The 19,237-nt window shown below is 40.1% G+C and overlaps 1 protein-coding gene across 1 annotated transcript; it reads right to left on the reverse strand.

The window, feature by feature from the left end:
* Nucleotides 1-1,379: 1,379 nt before the first annotated feature.
* Nucleotides 1,380-8,053, reverse strand: LOC129753362 (uncharacterized). The gene is made up of 2 exons (XM_055749183.1): nucleotides 6,085-8,053; nucleotides 1,380-1,771 (listed from the first exon to the last, which is right to left on the reverse strand). Exons 1-2 carry the CDS (start codon nucleotides 8,051-8,053, stop codon nucleotides 1,380-1,382), a joined length of 2,361 nt encoding a protein of 786 aa, XP_055605158.1.
* Nucleotides 8,054-19,237: the final 11,184 nt, after the last annotated feature.

The following is a 19,237-nucleotide window of genomic DNA, read 5'->3' on the forward strand; positions in this document are numbered from 1 at the left end:
ACAATAAACAATAGACTCAATCTCATCGGATGGCGATGTGAGACCACTCTACCCGAGAGTATTCCGCGACCTGAATGCTCTCCCCCCTGCGAGTTCGAGTACGGAGAAAGTCTTGTCTTATCCTCACAACCTCCGTCGCAGAGGGCGCGGTCGACTGAGATATTCGGTGACGGTAACGTTGGAGGTATCCTACACACAGACGCGCGACGTACCAGGCAGAAGGTAAAGTCTTATCATTGTATGCTCTACTGCTCTCCGACGAAGAAGTCACCTTACACCGGTCGCGGATTGGGGCTGGTTCCAACTCATCTGCTGGGCAGTCATGATCTGGGGTGAACCCATCGCTGACCACGCGCCAAGTATTGGCATCCTCACATATCCTTCGCACGATGTTGTCGGCTGTCGTGTCTGGTCCGCAGGCGGCAAGCATGTTTGCACGCACCCCTTCGAACCTGGGACAGTTAAACACTACGTGCTCTGGTGTCTCTGCTGTACCACCGCAGGTTGGGCAGAATGGCGAGGCCACGTGTCCAAACCGATGATCTAGCTCTAGCAAGACCGAGATGTGCATAACCCCCACCACAACATCAGCAGCTACCGAAGACACCGTTCCTGCACACTGCAGAGCTTTTGCATGTTACACTGCCTGCTCAAGGCTGCCTTCCAGGCTGCCGATCCGTACCGCAAAATGGACGAGGTCACACTCGCCAGGACCCTCCTTCTGCTGCAGCGGATCGCCGAGTTATTCGACAGGCCCGCGAGAGAACTGCTGTCGCCATTGCCGCTCTTTTACAGACGTAGTCGAACGTGGGCCGTGAAGCTCAGCCGATCGTCGATCATCACCCCCAGGTACTTGATCGCACGCTTGGATTCGATTGCGCACCGTCCAGCTGTAATCGTTCCTGATTGTGCTGAAATCAGGTTAGTGATCAGCACCATCTCGGTCTTGTGGTGAGCCAGACGCAAACTCTTGGAGCGCATCCAACTTTCCACCTTCTCAATCGCTACTGTGGCGAGTAGCTGGACCTCTTCGGTTAATGGGCCCGATGCCAGGAGAACCACGTCGTCGGCGAATCCCACGAGTCTCACTCCCGTGGAGAGACGCAGTCTCAGCAGTTCGTCGTAGACAATGTTCCACAATACCGGACCAAGTATCGATCCTTGTGGAGACCCTGCCGAGACACTCACTGTTTCTAGTCCCTCGCTGATCATATACTGTAGTTGGCGGTTACAGGAGTAACACTCCACCATCCTACAGATATAAGCCGGAATCCTCATATGAATGGACGACGATGCAATCTATACCCAACTGACGCTGTTGAAGGCGTACTTCACGTCAAGGGTGACCACTGCGCAAAACTGGTCTCCTCTCCTCTTCTTCAGGCTGGCTTCGTCTGCCCCTTCGATGACACGTCGAATGGCATCCACCGTACTGCGGCCTTCCCGAAAACCGAACTGTTTATCGGATAGGCCGTTCGCACTTTCGGTGTAGAGCTGGATCCTGCTCTGGACCACCTTTCCAGCAGTATCCAGAAAACATATGGGTCACCTGGTGGCTTGCCCGGATTTGGCAGGAGCACCAATCGCTGCCGCTTCCACACATCTGGGAAGACCCTCTCATCCTCGTACTGTTGCAGTAATGACCGGAACATTTCAGCATGTTCCATGAGCACGGCCTTCACTGCTACATTAGGGATGCCATCCGGACCCGGAGTTTTGTTCAACTGGAGGGACTTAGCGTTGTCGCGCAGTTCCTCCAGCGAAATCTGCTCTTTTTCATTTGTATCCCAGTCGTATGGGAATATCAGCTTCCATAAAATTTTGGCGACGTAACACTAGCGCCATCTAAGGGGTTTAGGGGTGGGGTTCAACGTTCAAACATTTTTCACGCACGCTCTTCTTCTTTTTCTTGTTCTTGCTGACACCTTCTACGGGCTGACAGCATCTTTATGGCACAGCTGTTTTAGCTATATTGCCAACTTTTTTGTTTATAGTCGTATCGACTTTTCTTGTCATACAGAGACGGAGAACGATTTAATTATAACATCAAATGTTGAGTTTGGAATATTTCAGAAAGCTTACTACATTTTTAAACAAATCCGAGTTTTTTGTGGCATATATCTGTTCGATATTGCTGTATTTGTCTAATTTATATTTTAGTCTTGTTTGGTTGTGTTTTGAGCAGGAAAAAAGGAGATGTTCAGTGGTTTCAATTACTTCGCAGGTGTCGCATAGACAATCGCTGTCTATTTTCATCTTCCAGAGCTAGTATCTAGAATAATCATGACCGGAGAAGACGCGGTTAAGTGTGCGGATTTCAAAATTGCTGATTTTGAGGTTGTGATACCAGGGTTTGCTAGGTATCGTATTTTGTAATTGGAAAAATTTACTGCCCTTTCCTTTTATTGCAGAGTATTCGAGGTACCAATTCTGTGCTCCTTCTACACAAAGATTATCGAAGAAGTTGTAGCCATCGTGTGCGAATATTCTATTTGAATGAATTCTGTCTTGATGTATAGCTCTTTTTGCAAGCAAATCGGCAATTTCGTTTCCGCTGATGTCTACATGGCCTGGGATCCATTGTACGGTTGTATTTGATTCGGTGAGCATTCGGAGAATATTGTGAGTTATTCCGTCGCATTCGTTTTCTTCCGCGCGTAGAGCCAAGTACTGGCATCCGGATTTGGAATCTGTCATACTACAAACATGGTTCTCCAGTTTCAGGCTTAAACGAAAATTTGATTTTTCATGATATACCCCTATTCCGCTTGTATCGTCTGCGATAGAAGCGTCAGTGTATATGATGTGATTATTTTTGTACTTTCCGTGGAGAAGTCCCAATGTAACTTGTTTGAGTACTTTTGGGGAGGTTACTTTTTTCCTCCACGAACCTTCTCCTAATTCTGTCTCTATTTTTACTTGGAACGTTTGAAAGTGTTTTACTACTGGTGCTATTTTTTGAAGATAATCGTAATGAATCTGAACGAAAATTTGCAGAAATGTGGGTTTCATCGCGTAGTTTTGTGGTTCGTCCTCTAGTTGTTTTCTGATTGGTGAATTATTGTAGTAATGCTTAACTAGTTGTTTTCCGGTACTCTTTATTCTTCTGAATTGTGGTGGAATTTGACCTGCGATAGGATATAGAGTGTTTAAGGGAGTTGACTTGGAGCATCCTGTGACTTTACGTAGGCATTGGTTATTCAAAACGTTGATCTTTTGTAGGTTAGTCTTGCATGCTGAACCATAAATGGTGTTTGCATATTCAATGCTACTTCTAAACAATGCATTATAAGCCATTCCTAGAGTTTGTGGGTGTGCACCGTTTTTTATTCCGCTCATTACTTTAATGATATTAAGCCTTTGTGTTAAGTTTTTTGTGAGCTCTCGAATGTGAACTCCATAGCCTAGAGACCTATCGAGTATTACTCCCAGATAACGATGGGTTCTAACTGTTTCTATCCTGGTTCATTCTATATGTATGTCTAAATCTTTAGAGCTTTTTAGTAATAGTATGGCTTTTGTTTTATGAGGGTTCAAAACGAGTTCAATTGTTCGGCCTTTTCCTTAAATCTTTGAAGAAAGATGTTACCTATTTGATTTATTTCCTCTAGAGTCCTGGCTTCTATCATGAATGCGAAGTCATCCGCGAATTGCACCATAGTAACTCCATCCACTTTAACTTTATGTAGGGACGAGGTGTAAACATTGAATAAGGTTGGCGATAGAACATCGCCTTGTGGTAAGCCTTGGGTGATATATCGGGTCATGGTAGTCTCGCCTACTTGGAGCATAATTTTCCTATTTTTCATAACTGACACACACCACTGAGTGTATTCAGCAGGTATGCTCATTTCCCGCATCGTTTCTTCAAGTTTGTCAATCTTTACAGCGTTAAATGCATTTGTGTGGTCCACAAAAACTATCGCCGAGTACATTTTTTGCTGTTTCGTTTTTGTTACTCGTTTTGTAACATATTCCAAACAGCGTATGGTAGATTTTTTTCTCCTGAATCCAAAGGACAAATCCGAGAGTTTCGAATTTTTTTTCAGATACATTTGCAATTTTTCTAAGAGAGCCGCATTTGCCAGTTTTAAAAGGCAATTTAGCAAGGATATTGGTCTTGTTCTCTCTACTGTCTCTACATTTTTGTTAGCTTTAGGGATAGCTATTACTTTGATAGTTTTTAACGAGTGGTCTATTCGGTTGGGTTTCCACATACTATTTAGATCTCTTATCACATTATCTCTAACTTTTGGCTGAAGTTGTAATAACATAGGGTATGTCAGACCGTCTGGTCCTGGGGCTGATTTCTTCGCATTCCCTTTGCATTTTTTTTTGATAAAAACCTATGCCAAAAATCGCTGTCTATCAAGTCATAGTTGTTTGTGGAGTCTGCAGATTCTGCTGCAAGCCTTTCTCTTGGAAAATGTTTGTCTAGGAATTCGATTGCGAGAGTCTGTTCTACGTGAATCAATACATTATTCGTTTGACGTTTTTTTCTTGTCAACTTTCTAAGTTTTTCCCAAATAACAGTACTGGGTGTTTGGGGATCGAAACTAGAAACAAAGTCTTTGAATTTCTGCTGTGCTGATTCTTTTTTCTTTTTATTTGTTTGAGTATAATCTCACCGCCTAGTGGTATAGAAACAAAGAAAATGACGGGAATATAGACCATCCCGAAACACATCTAAAACACCTCTCAGAAGAGATGAGCTCTGTTCATGGTAGAGCGAAAGAGAGTGTTTACTGCTAGTTTATGCTTTTTTCTCTCCAAATTTAATACTTGAACAATATGAAAATGTGTTTGTTTGTAAATAGGGAACTTTTTGGTTTATATACAATTCTCTGTTTCGCCACTTTGTGTACAACACAATTTAAACAACAGTCCAAACGAAACCACCGCCAAACGAAACGACGGTATTTCCCTGGGTGTTGGTGCTCCAACACTGATCGATGATTGTGTGGGTGTTGCGTCGAATCTGGATCTGGATCGACCGATGGATGGATACCTGGATGCAGAGGGAAGTGCTTAATTTTTGAACAACACTTAATAAATACGGGACTTCCCTGAATGCGGAGGCGCTGGGCCTCCGCGAGCGCTTCTAAGAAAGCATAATGACCTCATTTCAGATGATGACACCCTTATTCAAGAACATCTTTAGCTTTAGGAATTCTGGCTAATCATTTAAGTATGGGGTAGGAGTTTGGAAAGTATAATTTGACCTTTCTTACGATGGTGTTTGAATTGATGTGTCAATAACGAAGATTTACAAAGTGATGTGGTTCTTCAAGTAATAGGGTTTGTTTTCTTGATTTGGTTAGAGCAGATGTCTTCAGGCGATGGGATCCTGGATCCGATGGGATTTATGGGCGATATGGGTGAACTTAAAACTCTTCAAACGGTTTGCGTATAATTCTTCTGCTAATGGTGAACTTCAAAGGCTTTGGTAGGGTACTTCGAGCAATCGAGATACTTCAAACGATAGGATAGGTGCTCAAGAAAGTGAAAGTATGATACTTCAGACGATATGTGAAAGGTCTTTCAAGCAATGAAGATTTCTTAAAAGGGTATGATTCTTCAAACGCTATGGGGGAACTTCAAGCGATATGGTTACTTCAAGCAAATTGTGTGGTGGACTTAACTGAAACCTTGTGTTTTATTTCTTGATTAACTGTTTCTCGTGACAACTGAATGCTTTCTCTGCTTTTCAGTGACAAAATTCTAACTCAATCATGCATTTTTCTTTTTGAATGACATTCAACTGAATTCATTCCCTCTGACTTAAAATTTGACGACACTTTTGCTCAGCAAATCCTTGCTGTAATTTTGCACATAGTTGTAACGCAGGTTATTCAAAAAATGAGTACCTTAACTCATTTAACTGACACAAATCTGACTCATTCTTGGGTAGGGCGGTCCGCTTCAACTCTGACTGTAGGTGCATCAATTCAGTTCGAGATCTCAACGCTGCGTATTTTGAGCTCCTAGAACTACGTGAGCTGCTTCTGTAGGTGCTTGTAGGGCAAACTAAAGTATGTGAAACGTTTTTTGGAAACTCGACCATTTGACCTGACACAATCCAACCAAAAACTGTGTTTTGTAACGTGGGACCATTCGTGACCTTTCTTCGTTCATTCCTTAACAAATCTGTGTAATATTCAGCACCAATGATGACATCGATCTGCTTTGACTCATGGAAGTTAGGATCTGCTAGCAAAGAGGAATCGGGAATCGACATGGGCGAAGGATCAAACGATGTTGTGGGTATTTTTAGCTTAAGTTTTGGCAAAACGAAGAACTGTATGGTTTCTCTGAAACCCGAGATTTTTAGCGAACGTGAACAGACTTCAGAACGTATGGTTTTCGTTGACACTGACTCAGACGACCCAATACCCTGGACTGACAAAAACGTGGGTGTTTCTTCGAGCTTCAACTTTCTCGAAAACTCTTCTGTCATCAGACAATGTTGCGAACAAGAGTCCAACAGGGCTCTGGCTATCAGAGCGTTACCGTAGCGGTCTTTGATCTTGATGAGAGCGGTAGGAAGCAGAGTATTTGATGTAGGCTTGATAGGTAGTGCTACATAACTTTGGCTTGTGCTTGGCATAGGTGAATTGATTTGTGTGGTTGTGTTTGGTGAATTGTGTGTTGCATTTAGTGGTTGAGTGTGTGATTCCGTAACTATTGGCATGGTTTGTTGTCTTTGCTGTTGATAGGCTTGCTGTGGATTAATATGGGTGCTTTCTTGAATAGGTTGTGCGTTTGACAGTTGACTGAGTCTTGGATTTGACGGATTTGGAACGGAGGATCGCGTAGCATGCAACATAGTGTGATGCTTCTGTTGACACAACCGACAACTGCTACGAGTGCAGTTCGTCGCAAAATGACCTGGCTGCAGGCAATTTCTGCAGACTCGACTTCGATTGGCGGCTTCAACACGTTCAGATATCTTCAATCGAAGGAATCTCTGGCAGTGAAATGGTGAGTGCCATGTTTCATTGCAGAATGGACACTGGTTTGAGGACTTAAACGTTGTGTAGCTTGCTGATTGGGCTCTGGGCTGATGATGATCTGCGACATTCAATCGGGGTTCTTTAGCGGGAGCAACTGACTGCAGGACGGAACAGTAGCTGCGCAGAAACTTCCTCATATCCTCGTATTTGGGTACTTCTTTGCAGTTGTGTTGTGTTTCCCAGCTTCTTAAAGTGACAGAGTCCAGTCGCGAGTAGAGCGTGTGCGCTAGAATGGTGCTCCAACCATCAGTGTCTTCGCCGACCTTCTGCAACATCATCAGATTCTTTTCAAACTCCGTGATGAGATGATTGATGCTCTCGTACCCTTCTTTCTTAATCGGTTCTAGTGTAAACAGTGCGTCTAGGTACGCCTTCACTATAAGCTTCTTGTTCTCGTACCGTTCTGTTAGAATCTCCCAGGCGACAGCGTAATTGACGTCTGACAGTTCGATAGAGAGGACTTCTTCAAGTGCTCCGCCGCTCAACGATGACCTGAGGTATGAAAACTTCTCCATGGGTGCAAGTTGATCGTTACTGTGGATCAAACTTTGAAAACTGTCGCGGAATGAGACCCATTCGCGAAGCTTTCCACTAAAACTGGGCAATCGGATTTCTGGCAGCTTAACTCTTGACCCAAAGGAGGCATGGGCTTGATGATCGAAGGAATTGTCGTCGTTTGGAGCTTGTTTACGTTTTTGTTGAAGTTTCGATAGCGCACCCTTCAGCTGGAAGAAACGGTCCTCAAAACTCAGCAGCAGCATGTCGTTTTCTTCCTCACGTTGGGCTTCAGCTTCATCCTTGGCGTCGCCGTAGAGCTCCTTGGCCTTCTTCTCTTCGCTTTCATACACAATCATTTCTATTTTACTGCGCACTTCGTGGAATTCATCAAACACAGGCTCCAAGGCTTCGAGCCTTGAAGCAATCTGACACTCATCACGATCTGGTTCATAATTCTGCACGAATCGGTCAACACTGTCCATGAGCAGCACTATTTGCCTCTCTCTCTTTTGTAGCAACTTCAACTGAACGTTTTTTGCCATTCTGACTGGAAATACTGTCAACTTCTACTTAAATTTCAATAACTCTGACGTTTCAGAGCTGAAAAAGCAGCGATTCAACCCAAATTGGGGAAAACGAGAAACCAATTTCCAATTTCCAAAATATCTGACAAACTTGGACCAAATTTGTCCAAACTGACGAATTTCTGACTCAAATGCTGACGTGGGCGAATTAATCGTTGAAGTTCAGGAGTTTGCTCTTAATTTCTGACAAAATATCGAACGATTTTCAATTTCTGACAAATCACACACCCTTGGACCCGATTCGTCCAATACAGAATTACTTAGGCTTCCAATTTCTGACGAATTCAAACTTGTACCTTCAGACAAGTTCTTAAACTGACACGTTGTTTCTGACACAGGCTTAATATTTGACAATTTTTCAGACGACTTGTAAACTGACTCAATTTCCAACAAGTTTCAGACCAAATTTCACTGACTCAATTTCTGACAATATTTCAGATAGATATTTCCGACAATATTCAGACAAGATTTCTGACAAAAACTTAAATTTTGACTCAGACTCAATTCTGACAAGGTTCAAACAAGGTTCCAATTTATTCACTTAAGAATTCTGACACAAACTGATTCAGACTTAATTCTGATAAGATCTCCGACTCAAACTTAATTTCTGACCATTCAGACTTAATTCTGATAAGTCTCCGACTCAATATTAAATTCTTCAGCAAACTTGTATTTTCTGACAAATTCAAACACCTTGGATCCAATCCGCCCAGTACTGAATAGCTCTGACCAAAAAATCTGACTTGCACCTTCTGTGCTTCTGACTTGCACCTTAATGTGCTCTGACATGCACCTTAATGTGCTCTGACATGCACCTTATGTGCTTCTGACTTAGTGTATTTGCACTTAAATTTGATCAACTCTACGTTCCATCCGATCGCGACGCGAATTACGAGACTTAGCAACCCGATATTGACAGCAGCGAGTGGGCACAACCAGTGAAAGCAAAGTAAAAATGCCAATAAGAAATCCAAGACCAATTATAGTTAACGGACAGGGCACACTTCATGCAATCAAAGATCAATTCACAATCAATTCTTTTTTTTTATTTGCACTATTTTTGGCCTCATGCATCAAGCCTTTTTAATACTTCCTGCTGTATTAATTCCAAAAACTGCTCCTTCAGGCGTTGCGTCGTTTGTTGGTGGCTCAAGATCAGCTGTCCTCTGCTGCGCTGCTGTTCAATCAGCTGTTCTCTGCTTCGTAGAATATCTGCTTGTTGTAGGATATCTGCTCCGCTGCTTCAGGTATCGGCTTCACTTTTTTGTTAGCACTTATTGTTCATAAATTGCAATGGCTGACACACTGGAGTCCGATGCACTTAATTGCATCCAAGCCAAGCGTAGTTAGCGTCCTAAGCGATGCACTTTTATTGTCTTCAACAACAATCACTTCAGTCCAGCACACAGCGATGGCGAATTCGTGAGTGCAAAATGGTTCACACTTTGATTGTTCGGCCACTCGGCTGTCTTCACTTAAAGTCCGTTTTTATGTTCCGGAACCACTTTCCGGACGGTCATCCGGTTCGAAGGACCAAATGTTTTGGGACCGGAACACTTTCGGACCGAATTAAGAACTCGCGATTAAACTTAAAAACAGTTTTTCTTAAACTGATTAACGACACTTTATTTCGTTTCGATTGGGGGTTTATTGGGTCGATGTATACACTTGAGTTAGAATTTTGTCACTGAAAAGCAGAGAAAGCATTCAGTTGTCACGAGAAACAGTTAATCAAGAAATAAAACACAAGGTTTCAGTTAAGTCCACCACACAATTTGCTTGAAGTAACCATATCGCTTGAAGTTCCCCCATAGCGTTTGAAGAATCATACCCTTTTAAGAAATCTTCATTGCTTGAAAGACCTTTCACATATCGTCTGAAGTATCATACTTTCACTTTCTTGAGCACCTATCCTATCGTTTGAAGTATCTCGATTGCTCGAAGTACCCTACCAAAGCCTTTGAAGTTCACCATTAGCAGAAGAATTATACGCAAACCGTTTGAAGAGTTTTAAGTTCACCCATATCGCCCATAAATCCCATCGGATCCAGGATCCCATCGCCTGAAGACATCTGCTCTAACCAAATCAAGAAAACAAACCCTATTACTTGAAGAACCACATCACTTTGTAAATCTTCGTTATTGACACATCAATTCAAACACCATCGTAAGAAAGGTCAAATTATACTTTCCAAACTCCTACCCCATACTTAAATGATTAGCCAGAATTCCTAAAGCTAAAGATGTTCTTGAATAAGGGTGTCATCATCTGAAATGAGGTCATTATGCTTTCTTAGAAGCGCTCGCGGAGGCCCAGCGCCTCCGCATTCAGGGAAGTCCCGTATTTATTAAGTGTTGTTCAAAAATTAAGCACTTCCCTCTGCATCCAGGTATCCATCCATCGGTCGATCCAGATCCAGATTCGACGCAACACCCACACAATCATCGATCAGTGTTGGAGCACCAACACCCAGGGAAATACCGTCGAGCGAATCCATGTCGAGGTCCACAGATCATCCTCCAGTTGCGCCAGAGCACCAGAGCGTCGTGAGCAGCACTAAATCAGCGCTACACCATTTAAGCCACACAACATGAGCAACACCAGCCTGCTAGATCTATTGCAGTCATCTGCTGTCTACCTCCTGTTCGTGTCCAACTACAAAGGTCAGTCATGCGTGGTGATCCGAGTGCTGCTCTTCCTGTGTGCCAATCCTACAGTTCACGTTAGTCGGCGAAAACTACCCAGCATTGTCGAACAAACCGTTTAAGTCTGTCCAACACCATCAACAAATGGAACGGGAGGATCCAGATCAGCATCACACGACGTCCCACTGAACAGATTCGGATCCACATCGGTCACCTCCGGCCCGCGACAAGCTAGCACGTTCATCGAGTTTCCAGATGGGAAGCAACAACATCCCAATAATTGGTCCAATCAGCAACAGAACCTACGGTTGGACAAAAACGGCAGTGACAACAACGTAAACCAAATAAGTTTTCGAAACTTACCTTTTTGCATGATTTACTATGAGCACCCAACCCTGTGCCATCCTTGCAAAGTTCTAGAGCTAATTTAGAGCACTTAACCGGTTGAATGCATTAAACTCCGTTTTCATATCCATCACCGCAGCACCACTCGTAGAGAGACGACTGAAAAAAAAACAGAACATCACTCATCATCGATACTGTTGAAAACAGTATTATCGGCAGAAACTGCGCTATGCCGTTTGCATTTACACTGAACTCCGAGGAAACTAGTACGTCTGGTCCTTACCTTGCCAGTTCCAGGTCCACACTATCGTCAGTAGCAGCCAGCAGCATCGATTCCATCCGGAACGAACGATACTTTCACCCGGTACGAGCGGCTCCAGTTCAGCAACATCAAACCAGTGATCAAACCTGTTATATACTCCTACACTTTCTACACTATACTCTTCACAGCGAGACAGGTTCAGGGAACGAAGAGTAATCAAAACAAACTGCAATGTATTGTTTTGCAGCAAGAGTAGGAAAGTACTGTTAGAAGGAAACACAAGTGGCCCAAAGTAAACAAATACCGTTATAGTTTTGAAATGAGATTTCAAGGCGGGCGGCATATGTTTGAGTATAATCTCACCGCCTAGTGGTATAGAAACAAAGAAAATGACGGGAATATAGACCATCCCGAAACACATCTAAAACACCTCTCAGAAGAGATGAGCTCTGTTCATGGTAGAGCGAAAGAGAGTGTTTACTGCTAGTTTATGCTTTTTTCTCTCCAAATTTAATACTTGAACAATATGAAAATGTGTTTGTTTGTAAATAGGGAACTTTTTGGTTTATATACAATTCTCTGTTTCGCCACTTTGTGTACAACACAATTTAAACAACAGTCCAAACGAAACCACCGCCGTGTATACATCGACCCAATAAACCCCCAATCGAAACGAAATAAAGTGTCGTTAATCAGTTTAAGAAAAACTGTTTTTAAGTTTAATCGCGAGTTCTTAATTCGGTCCGAAAGTGTTCCGGTCCCAAAACATTATTGAAAATGGCTTCCTTCTTTTTAAAAGATATCAGCTCATTTATGCTACCCGTCCTATTGAAGGCTGCTCTTGCGCACCGTTTCTCCTCCCAAGCCTGCATTATTTCTTCAGACCACCAATATTTCGGATTATGCTTAGACTTTTGTTTCGAGGATCTTAGAATTTTGCGAGTTTCAGTTTGAAGGTCTTTGGTTGATAGTATGATTTCATTATCGAGCTTTTTCATACCTTCCATAACTAGTCTCCTATTTATGAAGTGATCGTCTGTTTTTTTGTATCCGATATCTACTTTAGTTTCAATTGCAAGGTGTCGGCTGCCTATTCCATAATGAAGAATTGTCATTTGGGTCTCTAGCATGATCAACGGGGTTACTACCTATAACCAAATCTATTACCGAAGGGGTTTTATTTAGCTCTGTCGGAATATAAAGCATGGATCACTACAAATCTGGACGCGTTAAAACGGGTCTATCTCGGAGCTATGTAAACGAAATAAGAATGTTTTGTAATCAAAATGTAGGGTTTTTATTGCACTTCAAAGGAAAAATAAGAAAAAAATATTTCGATGTTTTTTTGATGTAATTTTGAACTTTTCGTCTAGAATCACTCATCAAAGTTTGAACACCCTATACACTGACCTCAGCGGCCATTTTGTTCCACAATCTCTTCATCTCTGTTGCTTCCCGAGTCGTCCTATCATTCTTCTTCATCTTCTGCTTGACAATTGCCCACAATTTTTCGATAGGGCGGAATTGAGGGCAGTTGGGTGGGTTGATGTCCTTTTCGACAAAATCCACCCGATGGCCCGATACCACCGTAATACCTCTTTGCTGTAGTGGCAGCTTGCCAAATCTGGCGAAAACTTTACTGGCTTTTTGTGAGATCTAATGTACGAAAAAAAAAAACGTTTTTTAAGGCACTCCTCCTTATACATTTCGAAGTCCATGGTCTTGTTTTTCACAAAAACCGGGGTTTTTCGTCCGCAGCTGCAAATACCTTGCCAGATCAAATACTTTCATGCCAACTTATCGGCAAAAACGAATTCGAACTTGGCGGGGACATCACCCCTACCAGTGCAGTGCACCACTGCAGTGGCTTTATAATATTTTTGGCCAGGAAGCTGCAAAAAATCCATCTTCACGTACGTTTCGTCATCCATGAGGATGCATCCGTTGTACTCCGCTGGAATCTTGTTGTAAAACTTCCGGGCACGTCCTTTGGCTACTAAATTCTGCTTCAATGTCCGGTTTGGTTGCTTACTGGCCCGATAGGATCGTATTCCTTCGCGCAGACTAATCCTTCTGATGGTGCACCGGTCCGCGTTGAATTTCTTGGCGATGTCGTAGTCCAACTACCCTGTGTTTGCCTTGATCGTTCTCAACACCTTCAAATGCAGTTTCTGATTCTTAAGTCCACTATAACGCTTGGTATGAACCTGCCGATCGATAGTATGCATCTCACGGAAACGTTTGAGAACGCTGCACACGGTTGATTTGAGCATTTTCAACGATTTCGCGATTCTTTAAACCCGACTATGTCGGTTTTTAACGTGGGTGTTCAAAATTTATTTTCGTCTCGCGGCTTCCATCACGTGTAACTTTTTTGGAACAAAACGAATCGTGATGAAATTTTCAGCACTCATAGAGGAAACATTTCCGAACAAAGTACTGTCAAAACATTCCAGATCCAACAACTAGGAGCGCAACGGTATAATAAACAGTGCGTCCAGATTCTTGGTGATCCATGCTTTAGGTGGCGTCTCCATTATTCAGCAGGATTAAATTCGCATCCTTTAACGTATCGAAAAGTAGTTCTCCTATTCTGTCGGAATGTAGTGGATCCCACGACTCATGGTGAGCGTTCAGATCTCCACCGATAACGGTTTTCCTAAATGTTATCAACAGTTGAAAGATTTGCTCAATTGTTTGTTTGAAATCCCTTTCCTCAATACTAGGTAGGTAGGATGTGCCTGCCGATAGCTTGAAGTTTAAGGGAGGATGGTACATTTATTTCTTTGGATTGAAGTTTTTTTTATTAATCATGATTCCGGCACCGCCATAACCGTCGTTTCTAGACTTGTAATAAGAATTATACCCTGGTGTCTTGTATTTCAACCGCTCATATTCTAGCTTCGTCCATGTTTCAGAAACTAGAACAACTTCATAGTCTTCTTTTATTGATATTCTTGCTAGTTCATCTTTATGTTTCTCTATGCTCTGTACATTTAAATGTAGTATCTTCAAACTCATTTGAATGTTATAAAGTGTACTTACTGTTTACGTTCTCTTGGTTACTTTCAGTCTAATTCGAGTTCATCGAATTAGGTTTTGTTATTTGCCTGTATCTGGATCTGCTCCGGCTTCTTCTGTCCTGACTTTGTGCCAACCCAGAGCTGGGTGCTAGCATGTCGCCCTTTTGATTGTTTTCTGCTTCGCTATTTTTTTCGTATCCACACAGTTGTTTGTTGATCGCTTCACGTTGTTGAGCTTCCAAATGTTGAGCCCACCTTTCAAAGTCGGATGTTTTGAATCTGTTGAATAGGGCAACGCCGTTTTTTTCTGCTTCATCCTGCTCCGTTCATTTTTTTTGTCCGCAGAGACCTCCATTTGTTCCGCGATGATGACTTCCTCCAATGGTCGCTTCGGCTTTTCTTTGGTTTTGTATTCCGCTCTGTTTGTGTTGTTTCCGGAGACCATTTTGGCGAAAGTCTGAGGGAGTTTAAGGAATTCCTCTAAGCTGTCCAACAGCCCGTATTTATTTTGTGTAAGTATGGGGTTTTGTTCCTGCGCTTCAATATATGTGAGCGTGGTTTTGGCCTTGATTGTCTTGATATTTTTTGTCGGGTTCTCTCGGGGCAACCGATGTCGGAGGTTTTGCATCTTTGTCTCTGTGTGCACTCCACATTTTCTTCGTGGAATTGCGTGCAATTTGCACACCTGGGTTTGGATCGGCAGTTTTCCGTTTTGTGATTGTACCTCAAGCACCTCATACAGAGTACAGGTTTGTTGTAAAACGGTCTCACTTTTGTAGAGAATATTAATAGTTACATAAAGAAAAACGTTAAATGTCATATACGTATAATAGAGATAGTAATTTCAAGTAAACTCTGTTATTGATAAAATTCGAGTTAAATTAATTGATTATAGTAAGAACTTAACAATATAAATATGAACCTATCTATGACTAAAAATGTATAATCGTGTCAGACTCCGTTCGGGAATGACGATGGGGATTTGCTAAATAATATGAGAAAGAGAGAGACTCTCGATTTCCCGTCGTTGATCGACTGAAGAACACGAGAGTCTTCAATCGAAATGTTCGAGATTCGATGAAACGTTCTCATGCAGGCAGTTGATAGAGTGAGCTTAATAGAGATGGATGTAGTTTGCGTGTAGTGTAGTGTTTGTGGGACGGATTGAATTACAGTTATTCCGAAAAAGGATCCACCAGTCACGACAATGGCGTCGTCGGTAGGTACAGCGATAGCGTTTACTAAATGGTATGTTTTGTGCGTTTTGGAAATGTGGTTATGAAGTGGATTTCTTTTATTTTTTGTTGTTTGAAGGGTTTGGTAGTGGGATTGCATACGACAGTATGGAAGTACGACAGTATTCTGCATTCGAGTGAAATATATGTGAGTGGATTTTTCCATGACTGGGATGCACACTTAAATGATTTGACATGAAAAGTGGTATATGTATAAATAAAGTTTTTCTTAATTTTGGGTACAAATCACGAGTGCATACGTTGCCTTGAAAGAAAGAAAGAAATTTCTCCAAGTATTTTTTGAAGAACAAGGTTGGTGAGACATAATTTAAGTAAAAGTTGTTTAATTTTTCTTTTAGGATGCTTACTTAAACATGAGTTGATTGAATTAATTTTTTTTATAAGCGTCGATTTACGAAGAAAACATTATGTTTTAAAATAGATAAATTAGAGTAGCAAAAGTCTTCGATGGGTTCCGATGGGAAGTTCCATCAGGGAAGAGAATATTCCTAGTAAGTGAAAAAATTATAAGCAGAAAAAATGAAAAGAATAAAGTTAAAAGATGGGAAGATGTTTATTAAATATGTGAATTATGGAATGTTGTAAGGTGATAAGCTGTATATGATGGTATAAAGTTCAATTAGCATTAAACAATATTCCGAGTAAGTAATAATATCAACAGAAAAAAAATAAAACGAAAAGAAGAAAGGAAAGTAGAAAGCAAAAAGATGGGAAGATGATTATCGTTAAATTGAATTATGGAATGGTTAAAGTTGAGAAGCTGGAGAAATTATATGAGAAGAGGATAATGAGATAAGAAAGTATAAATTGTATTATATGTTAACTTTTCAAACTCAAGAGCAAATGAAATGCTTAAAAAACAAGAGATGAGGAAAGATGAGAAGAAGAGAGATTGGAAGATGAGGTATAAGAAATAAGTTAGTAAAAGGGAAATTGCGAAAAATAAAATAAAAAACGAGACGAAGAAATAGTAAAAAAAAAAAGGATGAGAAAAAAGAGCGAAATCGGAACTTCGTTATGCGAAGACTCAGTAAAAAAAACAATAGTGCAGTCTAGAGTGTAATTTGTGTAAATAATATTCCTGATAGGTGGAATTATTCAAAAGTACAAATGAACAAAAAGAAGTCCTGTTCAGGGTGAATTATAGTCCCTAACAGGTTAGTTGAACAAAAAAAAAATGAAGTCCTGTTCAGGGTGAATAACAGTCCCTAACAGGTTAGTTGAAAAAAAGTCCTGTTCAGGGTGAATTACAGTCCCTAACAGGTTAGTTGAACAAAAAAAGTCCTGTTCAGGGTGAATAACAGTCCCTAACAGGTTAGTTGAAAAAAATAGTCCTGTTCAAGGCGAATTACAGTCCCTAACAGGTTAGTTGAACAAAAAAAAATGAAGTCCTGTTCAGGGTGAATAACAGTCCCTAACAGGTTAGTTGAAAAGAAAAAGTCCTGTTCAGGGTGAATTACAGTCCCTAGCAGGTTAGTTGAACAAAAAAAATGAAGTCCTGTTCAGGGTGAATAACAGTCCCTAACAGGTTAGTTGAACAAAAAATGAAGTCCTGTTCAGGATGAATTACAGTCACTAACAGGTTTGTTTAACAAAAAAAATTAAGTCCTGTACAGGGTGAATTACAGTCCCTAACAGGTTAGTTGAACAAAAAAGTAAAGTCCTGTTAAGGGGGAACGATAGTCCCTAACAGGTAGGTTATACAAAAAAATTAAGTCCTGTTCAGGATGAATTGCAGTCTCTAACAGGTTAGTTGAACAAAAAAAAAAAGTTAAAACCTGTTCAGGGTGAATTATAGTCCTTAAAGGTTAGTTGAACAAAAATATAATGAAGTCCAGTTAGGGTGATTCACAGTCCCTAAAAGATTGTATACAAAAATAATAGATTCAGAGATATGAGTTACCAAAAAAAAAGAAAATTCAAGCAATTTCGAAGAAATATTAGTCGGCCACGACAATAAGAAGCAAAATGAGACGACAAAATGATGATTTGAAAGTTAGAAAATGAAACGATCGAAAAAGGATAAATTAAGAAGAGGGAAAACTTATTCAAAAATAAATTTAAGATGAATGAAAGAATAGCTAAGAATGTAAGAATAATCGGAGATAAATAACGAGTTTAGTATGATTAAAAGATGAGAAAATAAAATGACTTTAAAAAAAGAAATTGTTACAGTAGAAACAAGAAAAATACGAGCAACAAAAGTACAAAAAGTAAAGATTATCGAATGAGGGGAAGGAAAAAGGTTAAAAGATGACAAGATGATAGATGAAATCTTGAAACATGAGATGTTCATGGCTGAAATGCTGGAAAGATCAGACGAGAAAAGGATAGTAAGATAAGAAATTTTAATAGTAGAAAGTGTATTATTCGTTGACTTGTTAAGGTCTTAAAAAAAAAGTGAAACGGTGAAAATATGACAACAGGAGAGATTTAAAAATGCCAGATAAGAAGATAGCAAAAAAAAACAATACATTGGAATGAATGGAAATGGAAACTTGAAGAGTCAACTAAAAATAGGTTCAATATCAAAAAATAAGAAAAAGGATATCCGAAAATAGGAGATGATCGGAAGATGAAAAGCATCGATATTTTTTGACCTTATTAAAAAAAAAAGAAATACAAAGTAAGATCATTTGAGTGATAAGATATCAAAATGATAAGATTAGAAATTGGAATGTTAAAATGAAAAAATACGAGAATAGAAAAAAAAAACAATACATTGGAATGAATGGAAATGGAAACTTGAAGAGTCAACTAAAAATAGATTCAATATAAAAAAAATAAGAAAAAGGATATCCGAAAATAGGAGATGATCGGAAGATGAAAAGCATCGATATTTTTGACCTTATTAAAAAACAAAAGAAATACAAATAAGATCATTTGAGTGATAAGATATCAAAATGATAAGATTAGAAATTGGAATGTTAAAATGAAAAAATACGAGAATAAGAAAGAATTAAAAAAAAAGAAAAATGAAAATAAAATAGAATAGTTAGATACCTGGAAAAATGATTACAAATTGATTAAAATGAAGTGATAAAAAAGATTCAGAGATCAACAGATGAGAAAAAAAAGATTAAGATAAAAAACGTGTCTTGAAACATGAGCTGAAATGAAGATAAAAAGGATGCATTTAAAAGAATCTCAAGTTCTGCTTAGGGTAAACAAGAGCCCCATATGGATGAATTAAAAGTCTGGTGATGCAGACGAAGTCTCTTTTCACGGATGAAGTTATTGAGCAAAACATGTTTAGTAAATCAATTTAAAAAAAAAAAGAGGTTAATTAAGGCAATTTTTAAGAACGATCAAATCAACCACGTCAATTAACGCAAGGTGATGAGATTATGAGAAGATGATAGAATTAAAAAATTAGAAAAGGGAATGATTAAAATAAGAAAAATAAGGAGCTAAAGAGAAAAGTGGAAGATAAGGTAATAAGATGAGGAGGTTAGAAGAATTGAAGATTTAAAAAAAATAGTTGAGAAATATGAAACGATAAGAATATGAAATGCCTCAAAAATAAAGAAAAGTAAAAGAAGAGCGATCGCAACAGATGAAATAAAAAGACAAAAACATGAGCAAATAAAAAAAACGCAAAAGAAACATA

This window comes from Uranotaenia lowii, chromosome 3 (genome assembly GCF_029784155.1).
Source record: "Uranotaenia lowii strain MFRU-FL chromosome 3, ASM2978415v1, whole genome shotgun sequence".
Lineage (NCBI taxonomy): Eukaryota > Metazoa > Arthropoda > Insecta > Diptera > Culicidae > Uranotaenia > Uranotaenia lowii.

Bases quoted from the DNA above. Each gene is read 5' to 3' on its own strand.
- LOC129753362 (XM_055749183.1), bottom strand. From the start codon at position 8,053: ATGGCAAAAAACGTTCAGTTGAAGTTGCTACAAAAGAGAGAGAGGCAA. The intron at 1,772-6,084 runs GTTGGATTGTGT...CAAATGAAAAAG, and splicing joins GTTACAAAACACAGTTTTTG to AGCAGATTTCGCTGGAGGAA.